At 40.8% G+C, this 21,391-nt stretch overlaps 1 protein-coding gene across 5 annotated transcripts in view; it reads right to left on the reverse strand.

Moving 5' to 3' along the window:
• Positions 1 to 21,391, reverse strand: part of LOC114451787 (septin-7-like) — a 32,692-nt gene that overhangs the window by 8,418 nt on the left and 2,883 nt on the right. For 3 of the 5 annotated variants that reach the window (XM_028430651.1, XM_028430652.1, XM_028430650.1), the window contains 7 exons: positions 20,193 to 20,292; positions 8,545 to 8,651; positions 3,940 to 4,040; positions 3,723 to 3,857; positions 1,432 to 1,549; positions 1,250 to 1,342; positions 786 to 882 (listed from right to left, as the gene is read on the reverse strand). In XM_028430651.1, the coding sequence (XP_028286452.1) occupies positions 786 to 882; positions 1,250 to 1,342; positions 1,432 to 1,549; positions 3,723 to 3,857; positions 3,940 to 4,040; positions 8,545 to 8,651; positions 20,193 to 20,292 (751 nt within the window). Of the gene's footprint in view, positions 1 to 785; positions 883 to 1,249; positions 1,343 to 1,431; positions 1,550 to 3,722; positions 3,858 to 3,939; positions 4,041 to 8,544; positions 8,652 to 20,192; positions 20,293 to 20,704; positions 20,750 to 21,391 lie in introns of those variants that run through there. The other 2 variants (XM_028430654.1, XM_028430653.1) reach the window with 2 other exon arrangements.

Consider the following 21,391-nt stretch of genomic DNA (forward strand, 5'->3'; position numbering starts at 1 on the left):
GTGGGGTCAGGAATAAACTTCAAACATTTCAAACACATCTTAGTACATGCTTTTGAAGGACATGCCAACTTTCCAAGTAGTTGTCCCCCACGTTTAGTTTCACCCATTCACACAGCAGTCTGATCCGTGTCTTGATCCCTGAGCTACAGAGACACCAGATGCTCTCCTCACCATGGTTACACCTAGAAATACTTACTTTGTATGAAAAACACAAACAGGACTAGGACACCCATTAGGGTTTTCCATGCTTTCATTTTAGACCCACAAGGCCTGCTAGACTAGCATAACTTTCAAGTTACAAGAGATTCTGATTGTAAAATGCACTATATAAATAAATTGAATCGAATGTAAAGGAAGTAACACAAATGAAAAAAGCAAGATTTAATGTCATTGTCCCTTCATCTGGTTGCATTCAATCATTCCTGAAGTTATGTCCAACAGTAGCCCTTCCTATTTACATTTTGACATGTCATTGGGTTACCTGGATGTTAAGACATTGTGTGGATTCAGGGGCTCACAGTGGAGAACATGCACTGTCCCACACTCTCAGGAACATCATGCTTTATCATTCCAACAGAGGAAGTGCTGCCACTGCTGCACACTTTCAAACAACCTTTAAATAACACACCTGAGCTTCTTTCTCGCATCATGTCTGAACATTAACAACAATACTAAGTGTTGACAGGAAAAAAAATACTCCTCATGAACGTTCAAAGAGTCGTCATTTATTTACTCATTAATTTGCTGCAGCTGTGGTTTCCCGTCAGTGGACAGTATGAACTTACCTTCTGCCACACCCCATGGGTACTGGCGACCTCTGACCTTCTTGCCGTTCACCTCAACCACCACGTTGCTACCAACGACTGCCAGTGGCATCTTTTCCTGCAACAAAGGCGAATAACTTTTACTAAATGTTGCTGTCTTAAAAGCTTTTAATTATGAGCAGTCAGCTGTGTTTTTAAGTGATGACAAAGAGCTAAAGCATCAGAAGTCTTAGTGATGTTGCACATGGATCATGTGATTTTCACTGAAGTTTAACATATGCTACAAATATTTAACTGTACTTGTATCCACTCTTATGCATTGTTTAATACTATAGAATACAATGGGAAAAAAACAACTGCGGGGAGTGGACACTGCTCAAAGGACAGGTTGACCTTTGGCTGTGTGTTTATCAGACTTCCTGCTGACATCAATCAGAAGGCCTTATATCAGGCTTTGAATGAATAAGAAGACTGCTATCCATTACCTTGATCTTTCGGATGAGTTTGTTGTCCTCCTCGTCCTCTGTGTCTGGAAATTCATAAATTTTGATTTTGTGTTCCTGTATTTCTTTCATTATCTGCAGAGAGAGGGAAAATAATCCAAATAGATAAAAACACTGCATGCTCACATAATTTGCACCTTTCCTCTCTAAAGCGAAATGCTAACCTGTTTTTTAAATAGCTGGCACTCTTCGGGGGTCAGGGTGTCGGCTTTAGCAATTAGAGGGATGACATTGACTTTGTCATGGAGTCTCTTCATAAACTCGATGTCCAGCGGCTTCAGCCTGACAGGGACAGAGAGAGAGAGAGAGAGAGAGGTGAAGACACGTACAGCTGAGCAACACCAGTATCCAAGGAGGATGGAACTCCTTGTGTTTACATCCACATAAGACTTTATGCATACATTCATGATGTGAATAAGAAATTATCTTCGAAAAATTAACAACACTAAGCCTTCCGGGTGCTTTTTAAACAGTTCAGAGGGTCACCAGCAGGGGGCCACATAAAGCTTTAAATGATCCTGTATGTCGGTTACAGAAAAAAAAAAAAAACACAATGAAGTGTGTGTGTCCAATCAGACGTCAGGGACATCATCACTAAATGTCATATATGTCCAGAGTCCATAAAACTGGTGGTCTGAGAGTGAGCATGTGATGCATAATGGGACACGTTTGTTTATACACTACATGCTTTTTTTTCATGCTGTTGGCAGGGGTGGGTTTTGAGTGACTCGACCCAGGAATGCATGGGACAGCAGTAAAACAGCAGTTCTGTGGTTCACAGACTGAAGTGGGATGAGCTACGGGGTATGAATGAGGCCTGCAGGGGAAGCAGCAGATTCTGAGCAGAGAGTCTGCACTGGGCAGGAAGAAGATAATGACTGTGCAGCAACCTCTCTGATCAAAATCAATCAAAATCAATCGATCAAAATTACTTCTGCATGCTGGCAGCGTTTAATCAAACCAGCAGAAAAGATTCCTGTGCCAGACTTGGTGCAGAAACCTTTCCCTTTGGTGTAAGAGGGACAATCAAGCATCACACAGCCTGGAAACATAAGCATGAATTGTACTTCTGGTGCAAAATTTACAGCCTCATCTCAGTGACTTTTGGAGGCAGTATAAAGTTGCTAAAGATTTTAAAAAGGGGGAAACAGTCTGCTTGGAAACAATAGATTTATTGACTTGTCAGTGCCTGCAAGATGTTATCCATGAATACAAGAAGGCATGAGGCATGCCAGAGTCATTGATAAAGCTATCAAGGGACAAAATCTATTGATTTTGTCCCTTGATCCTGAGGCCCACTGTTGTGCCATACATCCATGAACATCACCTCATGTTTCAGCAAGATAATGCACGGCCCCATGTTGCAAGGATCTGTACACAATTCTTGGAAGCTGAAAATGTCCCAGTTCTTGCATGGCCAGCATACTCACCGGACATGTCACCCATTGAACATGTTTGGGATGTGCTTGACCGGCGTATACGACAGCGTGCACCAGTTCCCACTAATATCCAGCAACTTCGCACAGCCATTGAAGAGGAGTGGACCAACATTCCACAGGCCACAATAGACAATCTGATAAACTCTATGCGAAGAAGATGTGTTGCACTGCATGAAGCAAATGGTGGTCACACCAGATACTGACTGGTTCTGAGTCCCCAGACCGCCAATAAAGCAGAAACAAAATGCACATTTCAGGGTGGCCTTTTATTGTGGGCAGTTTGAGGTACACCTGTGCACTAATCATGATGTCAGATCAGCATCTTGATGTGGCACACCTGTGAGGTGGGATGGATTATCTCAGCAAAGCAGAAGTGCTCACTATCACACATTTAGACAGATTTGTGAACAATGTTTGAGAGGAATGGTAACATTGTGTATCTGGAATGAAGTTTAGATCTTCAAGTCCATCTCATGAAACATGGGAGCAAAAACAAAAGTGTTGCGTTTATATTTTTGTTGAGTGTAGATGCACGTCTGCTCATCATCTGTATTGGGAAACACTGCTGGATGTCTCTTTGAGCTACATGCTAAATGTAGCACCACCAAAGAGGTCCACATTTCACACACTTCCTTAAATATTTACACTTTAATGTAATTTTAAACTCTGTAGCTACAATTTACATCCATCCACTAATCCTGATAGGCTTGATGGATTTCCAAATTAGAGCTACACACACATACAGAGAGACAGACAAGAGAAGTGTGCATTTGTCTGAGATGAAAGGTCTGCCTCCGAGCCTTTGCTCTGATTGGGTAATTCAGGGATGTTCTACAGAGCATGAGAAAGTGGGTTATATAACCTTTGTGGGTCACCAACACTGGCTGGCAGTATTCTGGTCTATGACAGACACAGACACATACATACACTTCTATCCAGTTATATCCAGACAGGCATGAGTTTAGATTTTACCTCATTTTTGTATCTTATAACTCCACCATTATTGCAGCACATACCCGTGTCCAGATGGCGCAATGAAGTATAGGCAGCAGTGCACTCTGTTGTCTGGCATGGATCTGCGATTCACCCTAGACTCTGCATTTAGGAAGTCCTCGCACTTACTGTCGATATAGTTTATGACCGGCTGCCAACTGGTAAGATAGAGAGAAGACTTCAGAGGCGAGGATTGAACGATGAATAGAGCATGTAATCTCCATGTAAATCCATACAGACCAGTTGCTGTTGTCCACTGCATCTCCGAACCCTGGTGTGTCCACGATGGTGAGAGTCAGCTGGACCCCTCCTTCCTTGATCAACACTTTGGACTGCTCCACCTGAAACACACCATCATTTTTTTAGACCTGAATTTTACACCATTGTGATAATCTGTCTGTGATCATTTCACAGTTTTAAGAGTACAAGCTGGCAGCATGAATGTACCCACACACACACACAGAACTACATGGTCAATTGTGTGACACTATGGAGAGATACTACTGCAACACACTTCCTACACTGAAATAAGGCTAAAAACCCACTAAAAAACGTATGTCTTGCTTCGACCCCTTATGATAAAATAACTCATTTCGGGCAACATTTTGAGAGCATCCCTTATAAAACAGGAAGTGAGAAGAGAGGAAAATTATGACCACACTAAGTCACAAAATCACTGATGAATATTAAGGGGGGCATCACTAAGAGTTAGTCTATATAAATGTATTGATGCTAATGAGAATGCATGCTGTAAAAATGTCAAAAAAAAGTGCTGCACCTAAGTATCGCCACGTCCACAGAAAGAACTAAATGCCAAGTAATGTCAGGGGCAATCTATAGCGACCTCATTTGGCTTCATTATTGGGGTGCTATTGTCCATGATTATATGTGTCTAGCATGCCTTGCCCCAAGTTAATGTAATGACTACTTGTCTGGTTAGCTGATAGGACAGTTATAATGAAAAAGGAAAATACATGGCCCATTGTTTATATATTTCTAGTAATGTATTTGACAAGATACTCCATTACCGCACATGTGCGGCAGTACTGAGAGTATTGCAAACAATTGAATGGAAGCAGCTCAAGCTGTGTGATGGCACATAGCTATAGGATCTTTATCTAGGTGTTATTCCTGTTGTTGTGTAAAATGTCAGCCATAAATATTTGCTATATAATATAACCATTGCTGTACCTGGTTGCTGCAAAGATATTGATGGTGATGAATACAACAGCAATCTTTGATTAGTGAGTAGGTTTTACAGTAAATGAGGCGTTATCTGAAAAAGCAAGGATTTTAGATGCATGTCTAAACAAGGTATTATGGTGCTCAGGGCAGCCAAAAATGGTGAAGAAAGGTCCAGATTATTGCATTACTTTTTTTTTTTTTTTAAATCAAAGCTATATATATTAAATACAATTACTGTATTAACCAATAATAAAAGCCACAGATGTAAGTTCACACTGTACAATTGATTGTATATACAATTTATATTTTGCCAAAAGAAAAGAAACATTTGATGCATCACTGTCCTGATGGTTCTGACTGTAACTATGACAATTTTCCTTACTACTCTACTGTGACAATAATATAAAATATGTGAAAATTAAAAAAAAAAAAAAAAACACAGACAACCATGTCCCACATGTTCGAGAGATCCATAATTTCCTCAAACTCGTCTGCTGTTCTCTTGTTTTGCCGCATAGTTTTACAAGGCCGCCTAGTTATTTTAGGATCACCCCTTTAACTCAAACTACAGCCCTTTCAGTCTAACACACACATTCTTCAGCTTCCACAAGCCTTCAGATAATCTGTCTGCCTTTACAGCTGAGCATATAGATCATGCACCGCAGCCATTTGACATATCTAAGCTTAATTGAGTGCCCAGCGTGTGTGTTCAAATGTGTGCTTGCACTGTAAGTGTTTGTGCATGACATGTCATCCATCTCCAAACCAACTCTGCTATTTCCACCGTTTCCACAAAGAAAAACAGATTGGGAGAAAACCTCAAAAATTCCGCTAAATTCAACACCATCATTTAAAAGAAATCTGATCCAGAGGGGGAATGTGAGTGAGTGACAAAACATGACAGATTGTTCTGCAATATAAATACTCTGACCCGGTCTCTCCCCCTCAGCCTCAAACCGCAGCACCCTTTTTCAACACACACCAACTGCTACTTGCATGTTATGCCCACGTTGCACTGGCGGGGTTCACATGGGGTATGATGTGTGCAACGGAGCAAAAGGGTGAGTGGAGCAAAAGGTTCTTAATGTTTTTAGTCTCGTCAAAACAGAGTATGCTTAGATCTCTGTTGGCCGATAACAGAGCTGCTGTCCCGACACCGATTTGCTGTATGAGGGCAAAGACAATATTGAAATCCACAAACTGAACTACACTTTGAATGCTTGGCATCACAAAATGACCATTCAACAAAAAATGGATTAACATGTCCTCAAAACAAGAACTTAAAAACGTGCTGCTAAATAAATGATTCCTCAGCTTCCAATTTGTATTTATCAGTAAGAGATAGCAAACAGACATCAACGGACAACCTTGGATTGAAATCCAGTATCAAGGTCCTTTCCTACCATTGGGAACATAACATTTTAACATGCAGGTCATTTGAAAGTGACTCACTTTTGGCCAGCCTCAAGAGGCTATTTGAGAAACTGCAGCCTTTGACACTAGCTTGTTGGCTTTATTTCACTTATTTAAGTCCAGGGGCTACATCCTTCCAAAGACACAGTCTACACAATTGAGTGTCGTGGACACAAAGCATGGCCTTTGCAGACCTAGATGGTCACACTAATAGTCATAACATGCCACTCAACTAATATTTCAAAGTGTACTCTAATAATTAGAGTTCAGTTTGTAGAGTCTGCTGTACTCTGTCATATATACAATCCAATCTTTATCTGCGTGCAATAATTCCTGGACTGACACTGACAGTCAGAGCAAGAGTTAAACAGAATAAAATAGAATATAGTACAGTAAAAAATAAAAGATAAGAGGAATTATGTACAAACATTGCACACCAGCATAGATGGTAATGTAATATAGTGCAGTAAAAGAGCTTTTCAAGTGGGGCAGCCTTGTCATGCTGCTATAATGCAGTATGGATGCACCCACTGGATTTAGACAGAGTTTATAAAAACCTCTAAGATGATAGAATGACTTTGTCATGACTGTACACACAACTGTGTTTGACTCCAGTTTAATTATGTTTACAATATGAGGTTTTACCTGGGACTTACTGTCACTGTGGCATCCAGTCATGTCTGTTCTTTTGTTATGGTCTTCCATCTAAATTATTATACGTGAGGTACTGAAAATCTGTGGTGCTCATGAACACAGGTATCATATTATCATAAAGGATGCTCTGCTTTGTTCTTTCATGCTTCTTCAACATATTTGTCCTAGGTAACTAGCCAAGTCGTGTAGAGCATAACTGGGGCTTTTTTCCCTGTTGGTGTTAATGTGAAACAGTAAAATTAGTGTCCTGGTGCAAAGTATTTGAAAAATGTGTTTTAAGTGCCGTTATGGACACTATTTATTGATCCAGTAAAAAGAGCATCATTTTTCTGGTGAGGGTGGGGGTGAGGGTGGGTGGGTGGGTGTTGCGTTTCATGGGAACATTCCTGCCCTACTACTCAGCTGCCCTCTCAGATCCCAGAGGGAAATACAGGGACTCCCACTCTATCCCTTGTTTCTCTTTGTCCTCCCCAGTCCCCTCTTACCAGCCCAATACTCCCTCAGGCCTCAGAGACCGTGCTCCCCCCCTCGACTCTCTCTACCTGTAGCCCTCTTCTTTACTCCTGGCTTCCTGGCATCTCACACACACAACACCTCGTCTTCCTCTCCGTCCTTTTTTCCCCCAACTTTATTTTCCCAAGATGGCTCTCCTCCTCCCCTCTTGTCCTCTGCCCCAGATGCAGTCTCCCTCCTCATCCTCCTCCTCAGTTTGTCATGACCATAAAAGGACAAAACCAGGTCCTGTGGCCTTGCTGTTTTCCTCTGAGTTCCTCTATCCCTATTTCTTGCTCTCATTTTTCCAGAACACTCTCTTTTCTCCTCTGTGGTGCTTCAGCTTTTTACCGGCATTAGAGCTAGGAGACAGAGAGAATGATTCAAAGTCTTTTGCTTTATAATGGAAGTCTTTTCTGTGGTCCTGGCTGACACATGATTCAAAAACATAAATGTTGATATCCATGCTAAATAGTTGCGGCCATAAAAACGTGCACTCACAGTTTCAAAAAACCTAATTTGATACAGGTTTTTTTAACCTGACATAACAGAAACTGGTTTTGGTGACCGGATGTACCATCCACAGGCACACTTTACCCAATCAGGTCACTACCTGCTGCCGTCATTAAACCTCCTTTTAATAGCACACACTGCTTCACAAGGTAACTCACCGCAAAATCCACAATGTATAATAAAGCTACAATAACCGAGCATGCTGCATAAATGCAAAGTTATATTTGTTTCCTCTGTAGCATCAACTGATACGGAAAGACTGCATACTGACTAAGGGAAAGCACCCATAATAACAGCTGTTGTGGTTCCTCCATCTGCCTTCAGGTATTTGCTGCTGGAATTCAGAATGTGGTAGAAATGTCATCAATCAACAAACTTTTAAAGGTTCAAAACAGGATTTAGCTAAATAAAGGAGGGTCATTCCATGTGAAATCATCCAGGGCGGCTATGGTTTTAGTGCTAAGCTTAGTTTTTAAATTATGTATTTTAAAGTAGTTAGAAGTCAAATCTTTTAGGCAATGAAGGTCCCTTTTGTGTGCAACTAAACAAAAGTCCAATTAATGCATGAGTTTGAGTGAACAAGCTCACCTGGACAGTCTTCTTGATGCGCTGGGAGGGCCCAGGGTAATCCTTGGAGTACAGGTCAGTCAGGAACAAAGAGTTGATGAGTGTTGACTTTCCAAGACCGGACTCACCTGAAGACAGAGAAGCATGTTAATTTGAGCTCTTTTTTGTAATTTTATGTTAATGTGGAAATGAAGACATGTTAGGCATTAAAACCATGCAATAAAGCATGTGAATGTGCACACAATCTTCCAAAGAGGGCCTGGAGGGGACAGGGTTTCAGCACAGAAAATAAAGAAGATTCATTGTCTGTGAGGGAAGAGGTCAGGGGCTGATCTGCCAGCAAGCAAAGCTTTCAGATAGGAGGAATAAAACATTTCCTCTCCACCTCCTGCCCACTCTCTCCCTCAGCATCCCCATTCATATGCTCTTCCCCCATCCGCCCTGCTCAGCGCTTCCTTAAATATAAATCTTCCCTCTTCTGTCCACACTCTGCCAATTTTCCATTCAGCTACTATATGGATGTTAGCAAGACAGAAGCTGCGCGAACATACAGTTAACATTCACTTGACAAATAGCAAAGCCAGACCAAACATACACATTGTATATGTTCACTCACACAGGGCTGTGATTAATGGTTGAGCATCTGGCTTGTGTCTCATGAAAAGGTATCGGAGGAGTGTTTGGCGTGAGAGAGGAGAGCTGCTTGTCCCAGCAAGACCTCTGACTAACTCCCACCACACCACTTCAGCCGTTGAAAACTTGAGGCTCTCACAACCACAAGTAATTTGTGACCAAACATCAATCTGGGCTGGGTACACAGTGGCTTAAGGGTGTTACAGTGTGTTTACAACACTCTATGTTGGGTACCTAAGTTATTATTTAATCAATTTTCTGTATATCAAGTACTAAAATGAACACGTTTCAGTTCTAATAGATCATTGTTGACATGAGATCATGCTGAAAATGTAATCTTGTCAATTTCAGGGCTTAAGTATTGCTCTGTATGCTCATTTGTTGCTCAACCCTCTGAACTCCAAGCTGTTTTTGGGGAGGTGGGGTTTTACAAATAAAAAAATTCTGTAATCAGTGACCACAGGTCTTACTAATAGTGAAAAAATGACAACTCCACATGCAATTGATATTTCTTACAGCCTCTGCAGGTCAAATTCTTAAAATTATGTTTCGTAATGCTTGTTTTTGACAGAATCTTACCTAGCTTTGCCATCACTGAGGATCACAATTTTAAGTTTCAGTTGTTACAAAGCATGTGTACCATCAGAAAGGTCAATTGTTATTTTGTTTGGGCAGAGTTTGACAATTACTGTTGTTGTCTTGATCAATATATTTCCATTACAAATCTATAACTATAATAATATTGCATTATTGATTACTATTAGAAAAATCTCAAAAGCCTTAAGCATCAGTCAAAATGCCAAAGTAGAATATATTTTTAAATCTATGCTGCTGCTCAATAGCTTGGAAAATGTGTATACTACTGCCAGCTTTATAACTCTGACTGTACAGATGGAAAGCAGAATGCTGGAGTGCTTCCATTTTTAAATAATGATCAGATGTTGCTCCAGCAATGTAGACTGATGATCAGTTTTCCAGTCATCCACTACAAGTAAAGCCTGATATTTCTAGGCCCCTGGTGTCTGAAATAAAATTATTTCATTATCAGTGCAGATATTTCTCTAAAACGTACCTTGAGCAGACACATTTATTTTTGTCACTTTTGTCATCCTCTTTATATTAGCCACCTGCAGTGCTTGAACATCTGTGTGTTTCATTCATACTGCCTGCCTGTCATTTGTCTATGTTGACCTGGTGGGAAGCTCCGGTGGATTCTAGCCTTTACCCCTTCTTAACCCCTCGGGCGGCCCCCTGTGTATGTTTGCTCAAACCCACCCTGTGTCTCCTGCAGCCTCTCAGGCCAGATGACTGTCCATTTGATGGACTGTTTGGAGTCAAAGGTCAAGCATGTATACACAAAGGCCATTTCATTGCGAGATAGCACAGATGTATGAAACCTTCTTTGTTGGGGCTGGTAAACTGTCCCCAGTGCTACAAAGAAAGGACGGTTATCTATGCAGAGGAGGAGAGGGGGATGAGTTTGTGTTTGGGTATGTGTATGTACACATCTGTTCCTTGTGTTAGCTTTGCTTTCCTGGTAGTTTACTGATGCAAGATTGACAAACAAACTGCAGCCAGGTAATTTAAATGGAAAGTCTAACCTAACAGTCACTGAGCAAAATGTGAACTAAGAAGTATTGAAAGGAATCTGTAAGGAGTTTTACTGCTTAGGCCTAAAATTAATTGAAGAAGTAAAATTACCAACAGTCTATGAAGCACCAGTCCTACATAAACCCAAGGCTGACAGGTTGGAGCAAGTTACCACTGCCATCAATCTGTTCATTTCTACATGTGGACCTTATATCCAGATCTAGTGTCATCCTGGGCAGCCTAGTGCATTGTCAATGTGTGGGGATGATGTCTAATAGAAATGTAAGTAGATTCTACCGGAACATATGAAAACAATTTTAAACCAAATTAACAGGATACATTGCTTAATATGTTTGGAAATTGAATTCCTATAATTAATTAGGTTATAATTAGTTTGCTGAACCCCTCCCATCCAATAATACTACACTTGATGACAACTATCAGGCATCTGTGGGTGATAAAACTTCAGTGTTATTGTTCCCCACACTATCCTCACTGAACATAAACAAAAAGAGGTGCCATTAGAGGCCAAGAGTCCTCTATAGTTTGTGATCTGTGTCCCAATATCCAATCTATAAATTTCACTATCTGCTCTTATCTGCAAGCTAGTTAGTTGTCAGGTACTTGGATGGACTCAACATTGAGACATCAATGCATCACAGACTATTTTAATCACTGCCACACCACTACATGTTACATTAGACCATCAGTTTCTTTTACGAACATAAACTGAGAAGATAGCTTTACCCAGCAACTGGAGATATTTAGGCATTTTTTGCAAACCTCAGCAGGTTCACATCAACTGTGTGAAAGTGTGTTGCCATTTGAGGACAGAAAGTTGTGTGTTAAACTTATGGTTTCTGTTCCTGATAGCTTCTTTCTGTGGTCTTGTTAAACCATGCCAGTCCAGCCTGCGGGGCAGATGTGATACTGAGATCTGTCAGCTTAAAATAACCCAAACACACTTGGCTGCATTTCACAGAGCAGCCCTAAACATCCCACCAAACATCTCAGTGGATCCTCAGCAAACAAGGTGCTGGCCTCTGCTAAACTAAAGGCTATAATGTGGAACACAAACAAAGCACTGAGGGGCTGTAAGTCATTAGATAGCTGCAGCCAATATTTGTTTCCAATAGTCAATAGGGTGCTGAATAAACTGACAAACCACACCATTAAAAAACATAATATTTTCAAAATTGGTGGCACACGGACTTTAAGTCATCTATCATCTTTTCTGGGATAAAACCACATACAGCTTGTTGATGACTATGTAGAGTGTAAATGGAGAATTGTAAGCTGATAATGATGGATGCACTTCTCTGGTGGAGAGGAATTGAGATAGATGCTGCTGTAGTTTAAAACCCCCCTCAGGCCAGGTCTGTCCCAATTAGCCTCCCTCATTCAGCTTTAATTAAATATTGGTTCCACATGACAAGTGGAAGCACAGTGCCACGTCTCTGTAAATAGACTAATGACCTGAACATCAGTGATGGATGGGTGACCTTTCTGCTCATCCTGCTGTATCTTCCTATCTCTCAGTGAGTTGTCACTCTGTTGTTGTACAGCTCACCCTCTTTGTCCTATTTCTCTTCTCTGTCCCTGCTATTAGCTTCTGTCATCATTTCTGTCATCATTTAAAGGGGTCACATCACCATGATTGGCATCTGTGTATGACTGTGTTAATTAGTCAAGCATTTCCAGTATATGATAAATAGATAATTGTAGTGTGACAAAACGTTCTGTATCATCTGTACCATCTAGAGATCAGCTCATGTGAGCCCTCAGTCTACAAATATGACAGGACATATCAGAAAACCTGTCCTTTTCCACATACTGAAAATATTAAATATGAATATGTGATAGAGTTATGGTAGAGAAAAACAAACATACAAATGCTCAGAGTGTGTTTCCCATGGGATTCCTGACATTCTCCACTATCTCTCATTTGGTCACAGCCTCTCTCACTCAGCCCTGAGGCAGCAGCTGGCCCCCTGACATCCCGACTAACTAGCACCCAACACAAACACACACACTCTCATCTAACAGACGTGTGTGAGGCCCAAACCAGAAAGTGTGAAATGGGGCATCTGGGGAACATACAGGCATAAAGGAAAGAACAGCAAAAGCAAAGACAGAGGGGGGATGTAAGGCGAGCTGTGTTTGCTAAACACCAGACTGTTGGAAAAGATAATTCTCTATTGTTGAGGCTAAATGGGACTGGCTAAAGCAGGGTCAAAGGTCAGTGGTTTGGCAAAAGATAAGAATCGGCAAGTCTAGCAGACTCTATGCAAGAGCAGAAATTCAAATGAAACTGTCAGAACCCATGACATCTACAGGAGCTTGGGAGGGACACAACCCACTTTGCTAAGATATTATTATGCTTTTCTTTTCCTTTTTTTTGTGTGTTAATTTAAGCAGTGAGGGTTCTGCTGCCATCCACTGAGCCCGAGACTAAATCGGACAGAATCAGCACGTGCTGGGTCACAGCAGACATGTGCACTTAAAATAGAGACTGAGAGAGCGGGAGCATAGTAGAGAGAAATGAGAGAAGCGAAAGATTCTTGCCTGCAGTGGTTTGACTGAGCATGCTTGAACACGCACATGTGCATCACCCAGTCCTGACGTACAGTATGCATGCACACACACACAGTGAGCAGCCTGAGCTAAGTGTTGTGAAGAAGGTTTGTAAGGAGGCTGCTGTCTTGCTCTAACATGGATGGCTTAAAGTGTATGAAAGTAACCGCAGATCTACAACTGAAAACAGATTGGAAGAAGTGGAACAGCGACATCATTCTGTAACTTTCAGCCAACCCTCTCAGACAACAAAAAGTGACATTTCAAAGTAGCATACACTATATTAGATCATCATCATTTTCTTAAGTGTAACGTCCTGTGGCCTCCAAGAATACCTTGCCATGAAGAATTAACCAGCAAAACAATAAAAAGGTACAAAATTAAAAATTCCACTGACACTGCTGGACTATTTTATGAAAAACGGACTCTAACCTGTGAAAACGAACCCACCACTGACATCTTATTTATGGCTGAGAAGCACAGCTGCGTGTAGCCCATAACACATTATACAGGGTGTGGACACAATAAAAGTAACACCTGTATAATGGAACACAATATAATGGTCCATTCATGCATTTCCAGCTGCTTGCCAGAACCTGGTAAGCTGCATGTCCTTCTCTGTAACTCCAGCTCCTCGTGATGGGTCATATAATGCTCCTGATGTGATTCTGGGTTTGGTTAAGCTACTCCTGACATCTGGGTTGTGAGTAAACCTTCCAGAATGTTTACTAAGTTTCATCTAATCAGCAATGGTTCCACTCAAGTCCATGTTCTTACCCCTTTACTCTTTTTGCTGTATACCCTTAATCACAATGAATTCAAGTGTAAGCTGAACATCAATCAGCTTTTTCAAAAAAGTGGATGTACCTTCTGCTAAGCAGATCAATCTGCCAAATATAATAAAGGTGCTCTTCCACAGGGCATCCTTGAGCTACAGCAAATCATTTTTAAAAAAGATCTACCATCTCGGAGATGATAATTTTGAACTAGATCTTAATTGGAGACGTGCAGATCAAGCTGTTGTGATGAAATACCAAGAAACTGTACACACGATGCATCCAAGAACCACTGGAAAGTCTGAAAAACGGTTGGTTTTAGCGAATGTGTCTTTTTTTTTTCTTTTTTTTTTTAAAGTCGATGGAAGCAACCAAACTTGCTGAGGAATATCAAGTGGGCAATAATCATCACATGCCAGTACGTCTTTTTTTTCTTTTAGCTGTCACTGGTTAAATAATGGCAGCATATAGCTGGGTGAAGCACATTTGTTAGGAACTGCCTACTACCTACTACTAGGGTAGGCCTCACTGTGCTGACAAACACATATTGTTGATTACTTAAGTCTACTGAAATTAATGTTTTTGATAGCAGTTTGTTTTATATTAATTGTATTATAGTGTGTTATCCTGCTATAAGCAAAACACAAAAGTAGGTTTTTTGAAGAGACCAAAAGGTTAAAAAAAATCCAGTCCACATTCACCTTTTCTATTAAAAATGAGCCATTTTGTGTGCACCACCCCTTATGAAATTAGTGATTAAAGGGTTAAAATCCAATTAATTGATGACAATTGCACTTACATGTTTTTGACTCTAAATCGCCACATTGTTCTGAATTGATACCGACAAATCATCAGTCAAGTTAACTACTTCGTTCTAACAGGTTAAGCTGGTTAGTAGTGATTAGGCACCAACCAGCCACATTTGAAATATGTATTGATAACAGATGCACAATGCACAAACTGCTTCAAAATAATAATGAAGCAAACATTTAAAGTAACTTTGTCCTTCAAATGTTCTTATGTTAAGGTCACAGAGCAGTGCATATCAACAGTAAAATTAAAAAGGGACAAATGAGTTCAGAAAAAAGTCACATCAGTGATTATTAAAGTTAAAAAAAAAATGTGTCTGTGCAAATTAACCTGTGACTGGAATATGTCCCACACTAGTGCATGTTTTCACTCATACTGTAGAACAGCAGCAGAAAAAAACATTACAAACAAACCGGACAATTTCACATTTAAATGCATGTCTGTGCAAATCAACCTGCCTTACGTTCTTCCAGCGCTTAGTTTGATCGTAAGGATCACAATGAATAAACGTATCACGGATTCTCGGCTGAGTGGAATTATTTCCAATATCTGCTGGAGGAGACTTCGCTGTTGTAATGTTTCCCTATCTTGCTATGGAGTCTATAAATAAAGATCAGGAGGCAGCTTCTCCAGTCGGAGTTCATTCTTTTAATACGAGCAAACATCCAGTTACTATGGCAACAACCAATGCTACACGCTTCACACCTAATGCATGTCGCGTATGCGCGTATGCACTATATACTACAGCTGTAGCCGGCATTGTGGCCTCGTCGCACTTTCTTCAGCTTTCTTCGTATGGTGACAGATGTTGAACCTCTGTTAGGAACGTGCTGCTCCGCATCATTTAACTGAACACCACTGCCTTCCGCCATTATTGTTATTGTGGGCTCACATGTGCACGCTTGCAGGTGATGGCGAGAGTACGTCGCACACAAAAATGCGTCATCATGACGAGGCACTAATCGCCGTAATCGATAAGTGGCAAATATTAATCGGTGACAGTTTTTCTGATGATTAATTGCACAAGATAAGATTTTGCACAAGCCTAGTTAAAATCCTGGGGGAAAAGGATTTTTTCACTACTTTTAATCAGAACTGAAGTTAATTAAAAGGTCTATGCAAAAAATGTGAAAAAAATATTTATCCAATATATTTTTAAAACTGTTAAAGTTAGAGGACGTTTTTGTCCCAAACAACACGAAAGGGTAGTGTTTGCGAACGTTACACAAGGGTTAATGAGCAGCAGAGTTTTTGATTAAATTATTTAACTTTTTAGTCTCTCGTTAGTTAGCACATGCCTAAAACAAGCAACGAGATAAATGAATTGTAATATACATGAATAAGAAAGCTCCTACTAAAATGTTTGGTGAATGCTCATCATCCTGTATAAGAATTTGAGATGACTGAGTTGATTACCCAGGCAGGCAGGCAGTGAAAAGTGTGTGTGTGTGTGTGTGTGTGTTTTGAATGCATCTGGTTAAGTCTGCAGATTAACTAGACCAAAGCCTTTCTTCACTCACTCCCTTCTGCAAGGTCAGTAGGCAAGGCGGTCAATCCTAAGCCTGTCAGACCGTCTTATCTGGACACACACACGTACTGCACAATGTTATTACATGCTGACGGCTCACAAGCTTAGAGTGGCGCAACAACAGAGACAGGGTGGACAGCAGGACATGCAGGCAGTTTTACAATCAAATGCGGATCAGCGAGGCACGTAAACAGATACGAGCTTAGTAGGCAAGCTACAACGGAACTGCAAAGAGATTCTGCATCATTCAGCTTTTTTATTGACTGCTACTCAGTGTGTCAGTTCATATATAACACAAGATAAACCATAGTGTCATTTTGGTTGTTGAAAAATTTAATTGATCAATCACCATACCCAATAATTTGTCAGAGTATAGAGTTTGATTCTCAGTATTAATGAGCTGTAGGTTTATTTATAGGATCAAGTCCCATTTATGTGTAGTCTCTTCTTGGGTTGCTATAGGACGGCAGAGGCCGTGGGGGCTTTTGAGTACTGGCCTTGTTACACATCAGAAGCAGCATGAAACAGGCGTCGCTTCCCCTCTGCTCCCAGCTCTGATCTGACTCTCAGCTCTGTTCATCACTCCGCACTGGCGCTGGATCTCGCTAATCTTTCCAGGAGTTTCTATTGAATCTGCCAGCTGGACAAAAGGGACAGGAAGCAGATTTTCCCCCCTCAGAGAAAGGCCGTATTTAGAGGAAGAGAGCTGGACAGAGGGGAGGAAGAAAAGAGAAGGCGAAAGAAGAAAAACCCACCACAAGAGTTTTCTGGTGGCGTTCCTTCTCAGGGAGTGACCGGCTGATAGTGGAGCAACCAGAGCTGCTTCCTGTCATCAAAAGCACCATGGGTGTGACAGTACACACAATACTCACCAATAAATAACTCACAAATTTCTCCAGTACAAAGAAAATATATCAAACTATTCATAATTAAATAACAATTGAATCCAACAGTTTCAGCTTTAGAACCACACACAAGAATTCTTCTCACATGACACTGGCTTGCTGCCAGTGACTCACTCAAGGCTTATGTACACTAAGAAATGAAGATTTTTTTTAAACTTAATTTTGTTTGAAAAAATATTGTAATGTTGATAAATGACAGTTTTGTCACCTCAAATCAGTCTTTATGGCTTTAGCAAAGAGGCTAAGTGCCGACACAGTTCCTCACCCGGTCTGATACAGTCAAAACACACACACACTCAGTACAGCTGGATGCCATTACAATCTGTTAATCTGTAACGTCTCGACATCAGGCGCAGTGCTGCTCACTTTTCAGCATGTCTGACCTTTATTATCTCTGCTTCTCTATGACACACTATTTGTCAGACCACTCACATATTTCTGTTTTCACTCATTCTCCTGCACTTGCAAGCACATTCAGGATGCTCAAACCTTGCCCTTGAAGAAAAAGGGAAGCAGGTCAAAGTGAATTGGGACCCCACCAAAATTAAACTGAATCAAAACTGAGATCCCGAACCCATTCACTATGTGTGGTAGCAAAGATGGGGTCCTTACCTCTATATGCATTTGTTATGCTACACAAAGGCCTTCTCATCTCTTCCTGCAATGCTGGAATTTAAGTAAGTGACCTGCAGGCACCAGCCCAGCGATCTCATATTCCACCATCTGCCTGTTCCAGCAGAACAATGCAGGGCCTCCGAGGCCAGCCGAGCTTTCACACTTCACTACAACGCCAAGCACAGCAGAACCCAGGCCAAACTCCAGTCTTTACTTTCGTCTGTTTCATATTGTAGCTCCAGCTGGCTGCTGCTCAAATCAAAATATAATCAGCTCTTCTGTCTTGCTGGTATTTCCTTTTTGTTCTCTGCCATTGCACCAGTACACTACAGTGTTCTGTCCTGATTGTTGAAGTTTATTCTGCTGATAAACTCTTTACAGCCTTGATCCATGATGGATGCATTGGACAGGATGGGTTATATATATATATATATATATATATATGTATAGTCCTCACACTAAAGTGGCACTTGAAAATGAATTGTGCTTATTAAGCTTTTAACCTCCTCTTCTGGCTGGACCAACACACATAATCACTGCTTTCAGCTACAATCACATTTTAATTTGTCATTTTCCGTCTAAGAGGATTTCTACAGATGCTCTGTCTACAGTTTCACTGGAAAAGAGTAATTCCACATAACCTGCATCAACCTTAACAATAACCTGAAAAAAACTTTTATCTGAAGCTCTTTTTTAACATTGTCATGTCTGTTATGTGTGAACTTTGGATAAGTTTGGGTATACAGGGCTGAGAGCCAGTAAATCTGGAAGGGGAAACAGAGGAGCTCGTGTGTGAGAGAAGGCCTGAAACTGGATCAAGCTGAACAGGGATCTCGAAGCCATCACTGTGTTGCCTTTCCATAGCAGCAGTTTACTAAACAGGAAGCTGAAACCCCAGGCTGAGACAATAATGACTGGACTCCTCATTGTGTTAATGTCTTTTTCCTTTCCCTGAAGAGCTAGAGTTCACCACAGTCCACACAGACTTAGATTTATGACATTTAACATTTTATAGGGAGCTGGGTTTAAGACAAACCCCCCCAAAAATGCTTCAACAAATACTGTCAAATCAATCCAGAGCATTTTTATAGCACAGCAGAGTACAGCACTATAGTTATGATGAAGATTATTTTACTTTTTATGACACTTTTATGATGTTTTTTTTTCTACTATAGTTTAGTATGAAACACCGAGCACAAACCAAAATGTGAAAAGGTACTACATATAACCCGTATAAAAAAAGTAAAATGCCGATAGTACCAGCAATAAGTCTCATTTCCTTGTTGTTGCCAAGCGTCGGAAGTGGTGTCTGTACAACCAGTCAAGATCTCATATAATGGCTGTTATGTGGCATTACATACGTTTCAACAACGAGACCAAACTTACACAAATGACTGATGCATGTAACAAGTGTGTGTTTTAAAGTGTGTTTTGCACACCAATCAGAAGGACTACAGAACAAGATGAAAAAAGTTCACAAATTTTCAGAGTTTAAAGTTTGCTCTTCTAATCTGGATGATTATGTGAAAATAGTATCAATAGTAACACAATCTACAGTCAAATTCTGTAAAACAACAGCGACATAGAGGCAAAATGGCAGGTACTTTTACACTAGGTTGGGGGATGGCAGAATGCACTACAAAAAGTAGCATTACACTTGTGACAATTTGAATGAAGATGACACAGGATCCTGGCAGTATTTTGCTAGCTAGCAAGGTAGAGTTACTTAACAATTCACAGAATCCCTCAAAATCTGTCCCAGAAAGGTGTGTTTTTGTAATGCATTATTATTGTATAGACCAATTAAGAGAGTTGCGTGACAGCTAATTAGCTTGGCAGAACATCCATAGTTAATCCATATGTGTAACAGCCCCAATTCACCCTGAACATGGTTCAATATGCCAAAACAACACTGCAGTATCTGCTGCTTCTTATCCATGCACACAAACCAGGCGTTCCATCATTCCTCTGTCCACTTCCCTCCCTCTGTAATGCAGTTAACCACATGTTGCAACCAGCTCCACTCATACCTAAACCGACATCCTGCTACTCACATAGCAAATTAAATCATCCACAACACACAGATGTGTCACTGTGTGTCCTGGAGTTACAAAAAAAACTCAGTAGGGAAAATATTCTGTGCAATGCCAGGACACAGAACCCACCAACAATCTGCAGAAGCTGCATTTTAAACTGTCATCTCATCATCCCGATCAGATACAGATGTTTACAACTTACCTACAACCATTAGCGTGAATTCGAAGCCTCTTTTCACTGACTTCCGATACACCTGGTTGGGGAGATTGGCGAAGCCCACATAGCCCTCCAGGTTTCGCTGCTGAGAGAAAATACATACACACTCCCTGTTAATGCACTGGATAAACACACACACACATTTCCTTATTCCAACATAACCACATTGTTACCATGGTATTTTTGCATGCGTGTAGACAAATACACAAGAAAAAATGAGTCTGATACAGACACACAAAGTGACAAAAAAAAAACTTGTTTTGTGTGAACCTGCAATTAGCATTTTTCTGTCCTTCTTTGAAGTGAAGTGCAGCTGCGATAAATACAAGACACAGAACAAGGTTGCTTCAAGGTGGATGGAGGTGAGGGGGAGGATGGAAAGAGGAAGTGCACCAACTATGCCAAAGTCCATCAAACAGAAAAACAAGCCAACAAATAAAAGTTCCCTATAAACACAGAAAAGTAAATCTGAGTGGATAAGAAGCAAAAGGTCCTACGTGCTCAATCGTGTCCATCACGTCCCGCATGTAGGACAGGATGTGGTGAAGGCAGCTGCTTTTTCTCTCTTCCACCGAGGTATCTCTTCATCCCTTTTACCCATCTTCTCCCTCTGCCTCTCTCTATCTCCCAGCCTGCTGTCATGATAACACCCCCCCCACTCCAATCACTGTGCCCTGTCCAGCACGCCACATGAGGCAAACACAATTGATTGCTGGCCTCTCAGTCATGCATGGTGCTGATGGAAAAGTGCAACACTGCTGATATAGGAAGTTTAAAATTACCCACAGCTACAGTAAACACCAATTCAAAGCGCACAGTGACAACACAGAGTGAGCCTGTCTTTGTTAATAATGATGCAACGTCTCTTATGAATCATTCTTTCTCTCTTTCTTTCCCTTACTTTTATAGCACAGGCATCAGTGAAGACACTGAAATAAGGGGGTATGGTAAGTATAATTATCTTAGGTGTTGTATGGCAGCCTACACCGTTGTACATCTTGCCATTGCTGCTGTCCCTGCAGGAACTTTTTCAGGGGACATTTTGTAAGTTGAAAGTATCAATTTTGGAGGAAGGTACTGCCAGCCTGCTCTGTACTGATTGGTAAAACTCAACATCTAGGCTCTCTTCTGGTTAAACTCAACAAACAGTAGAACAAAGGGGGAAGACGAAATGGAAAGGAAAA

Source organism: Parambassis ranga, chromosome 19, assembly GCF_900634625.1.
Source record: "Parambassis ranga chromosome 19, fParRan2.1, whole genome shotgun sequence".
NCBI classification, from domain to species: Eukaryota; Metazoa; Chordata; class Actinopteri; family Ambassidae; genus Parambassis; species Parambassis ranga.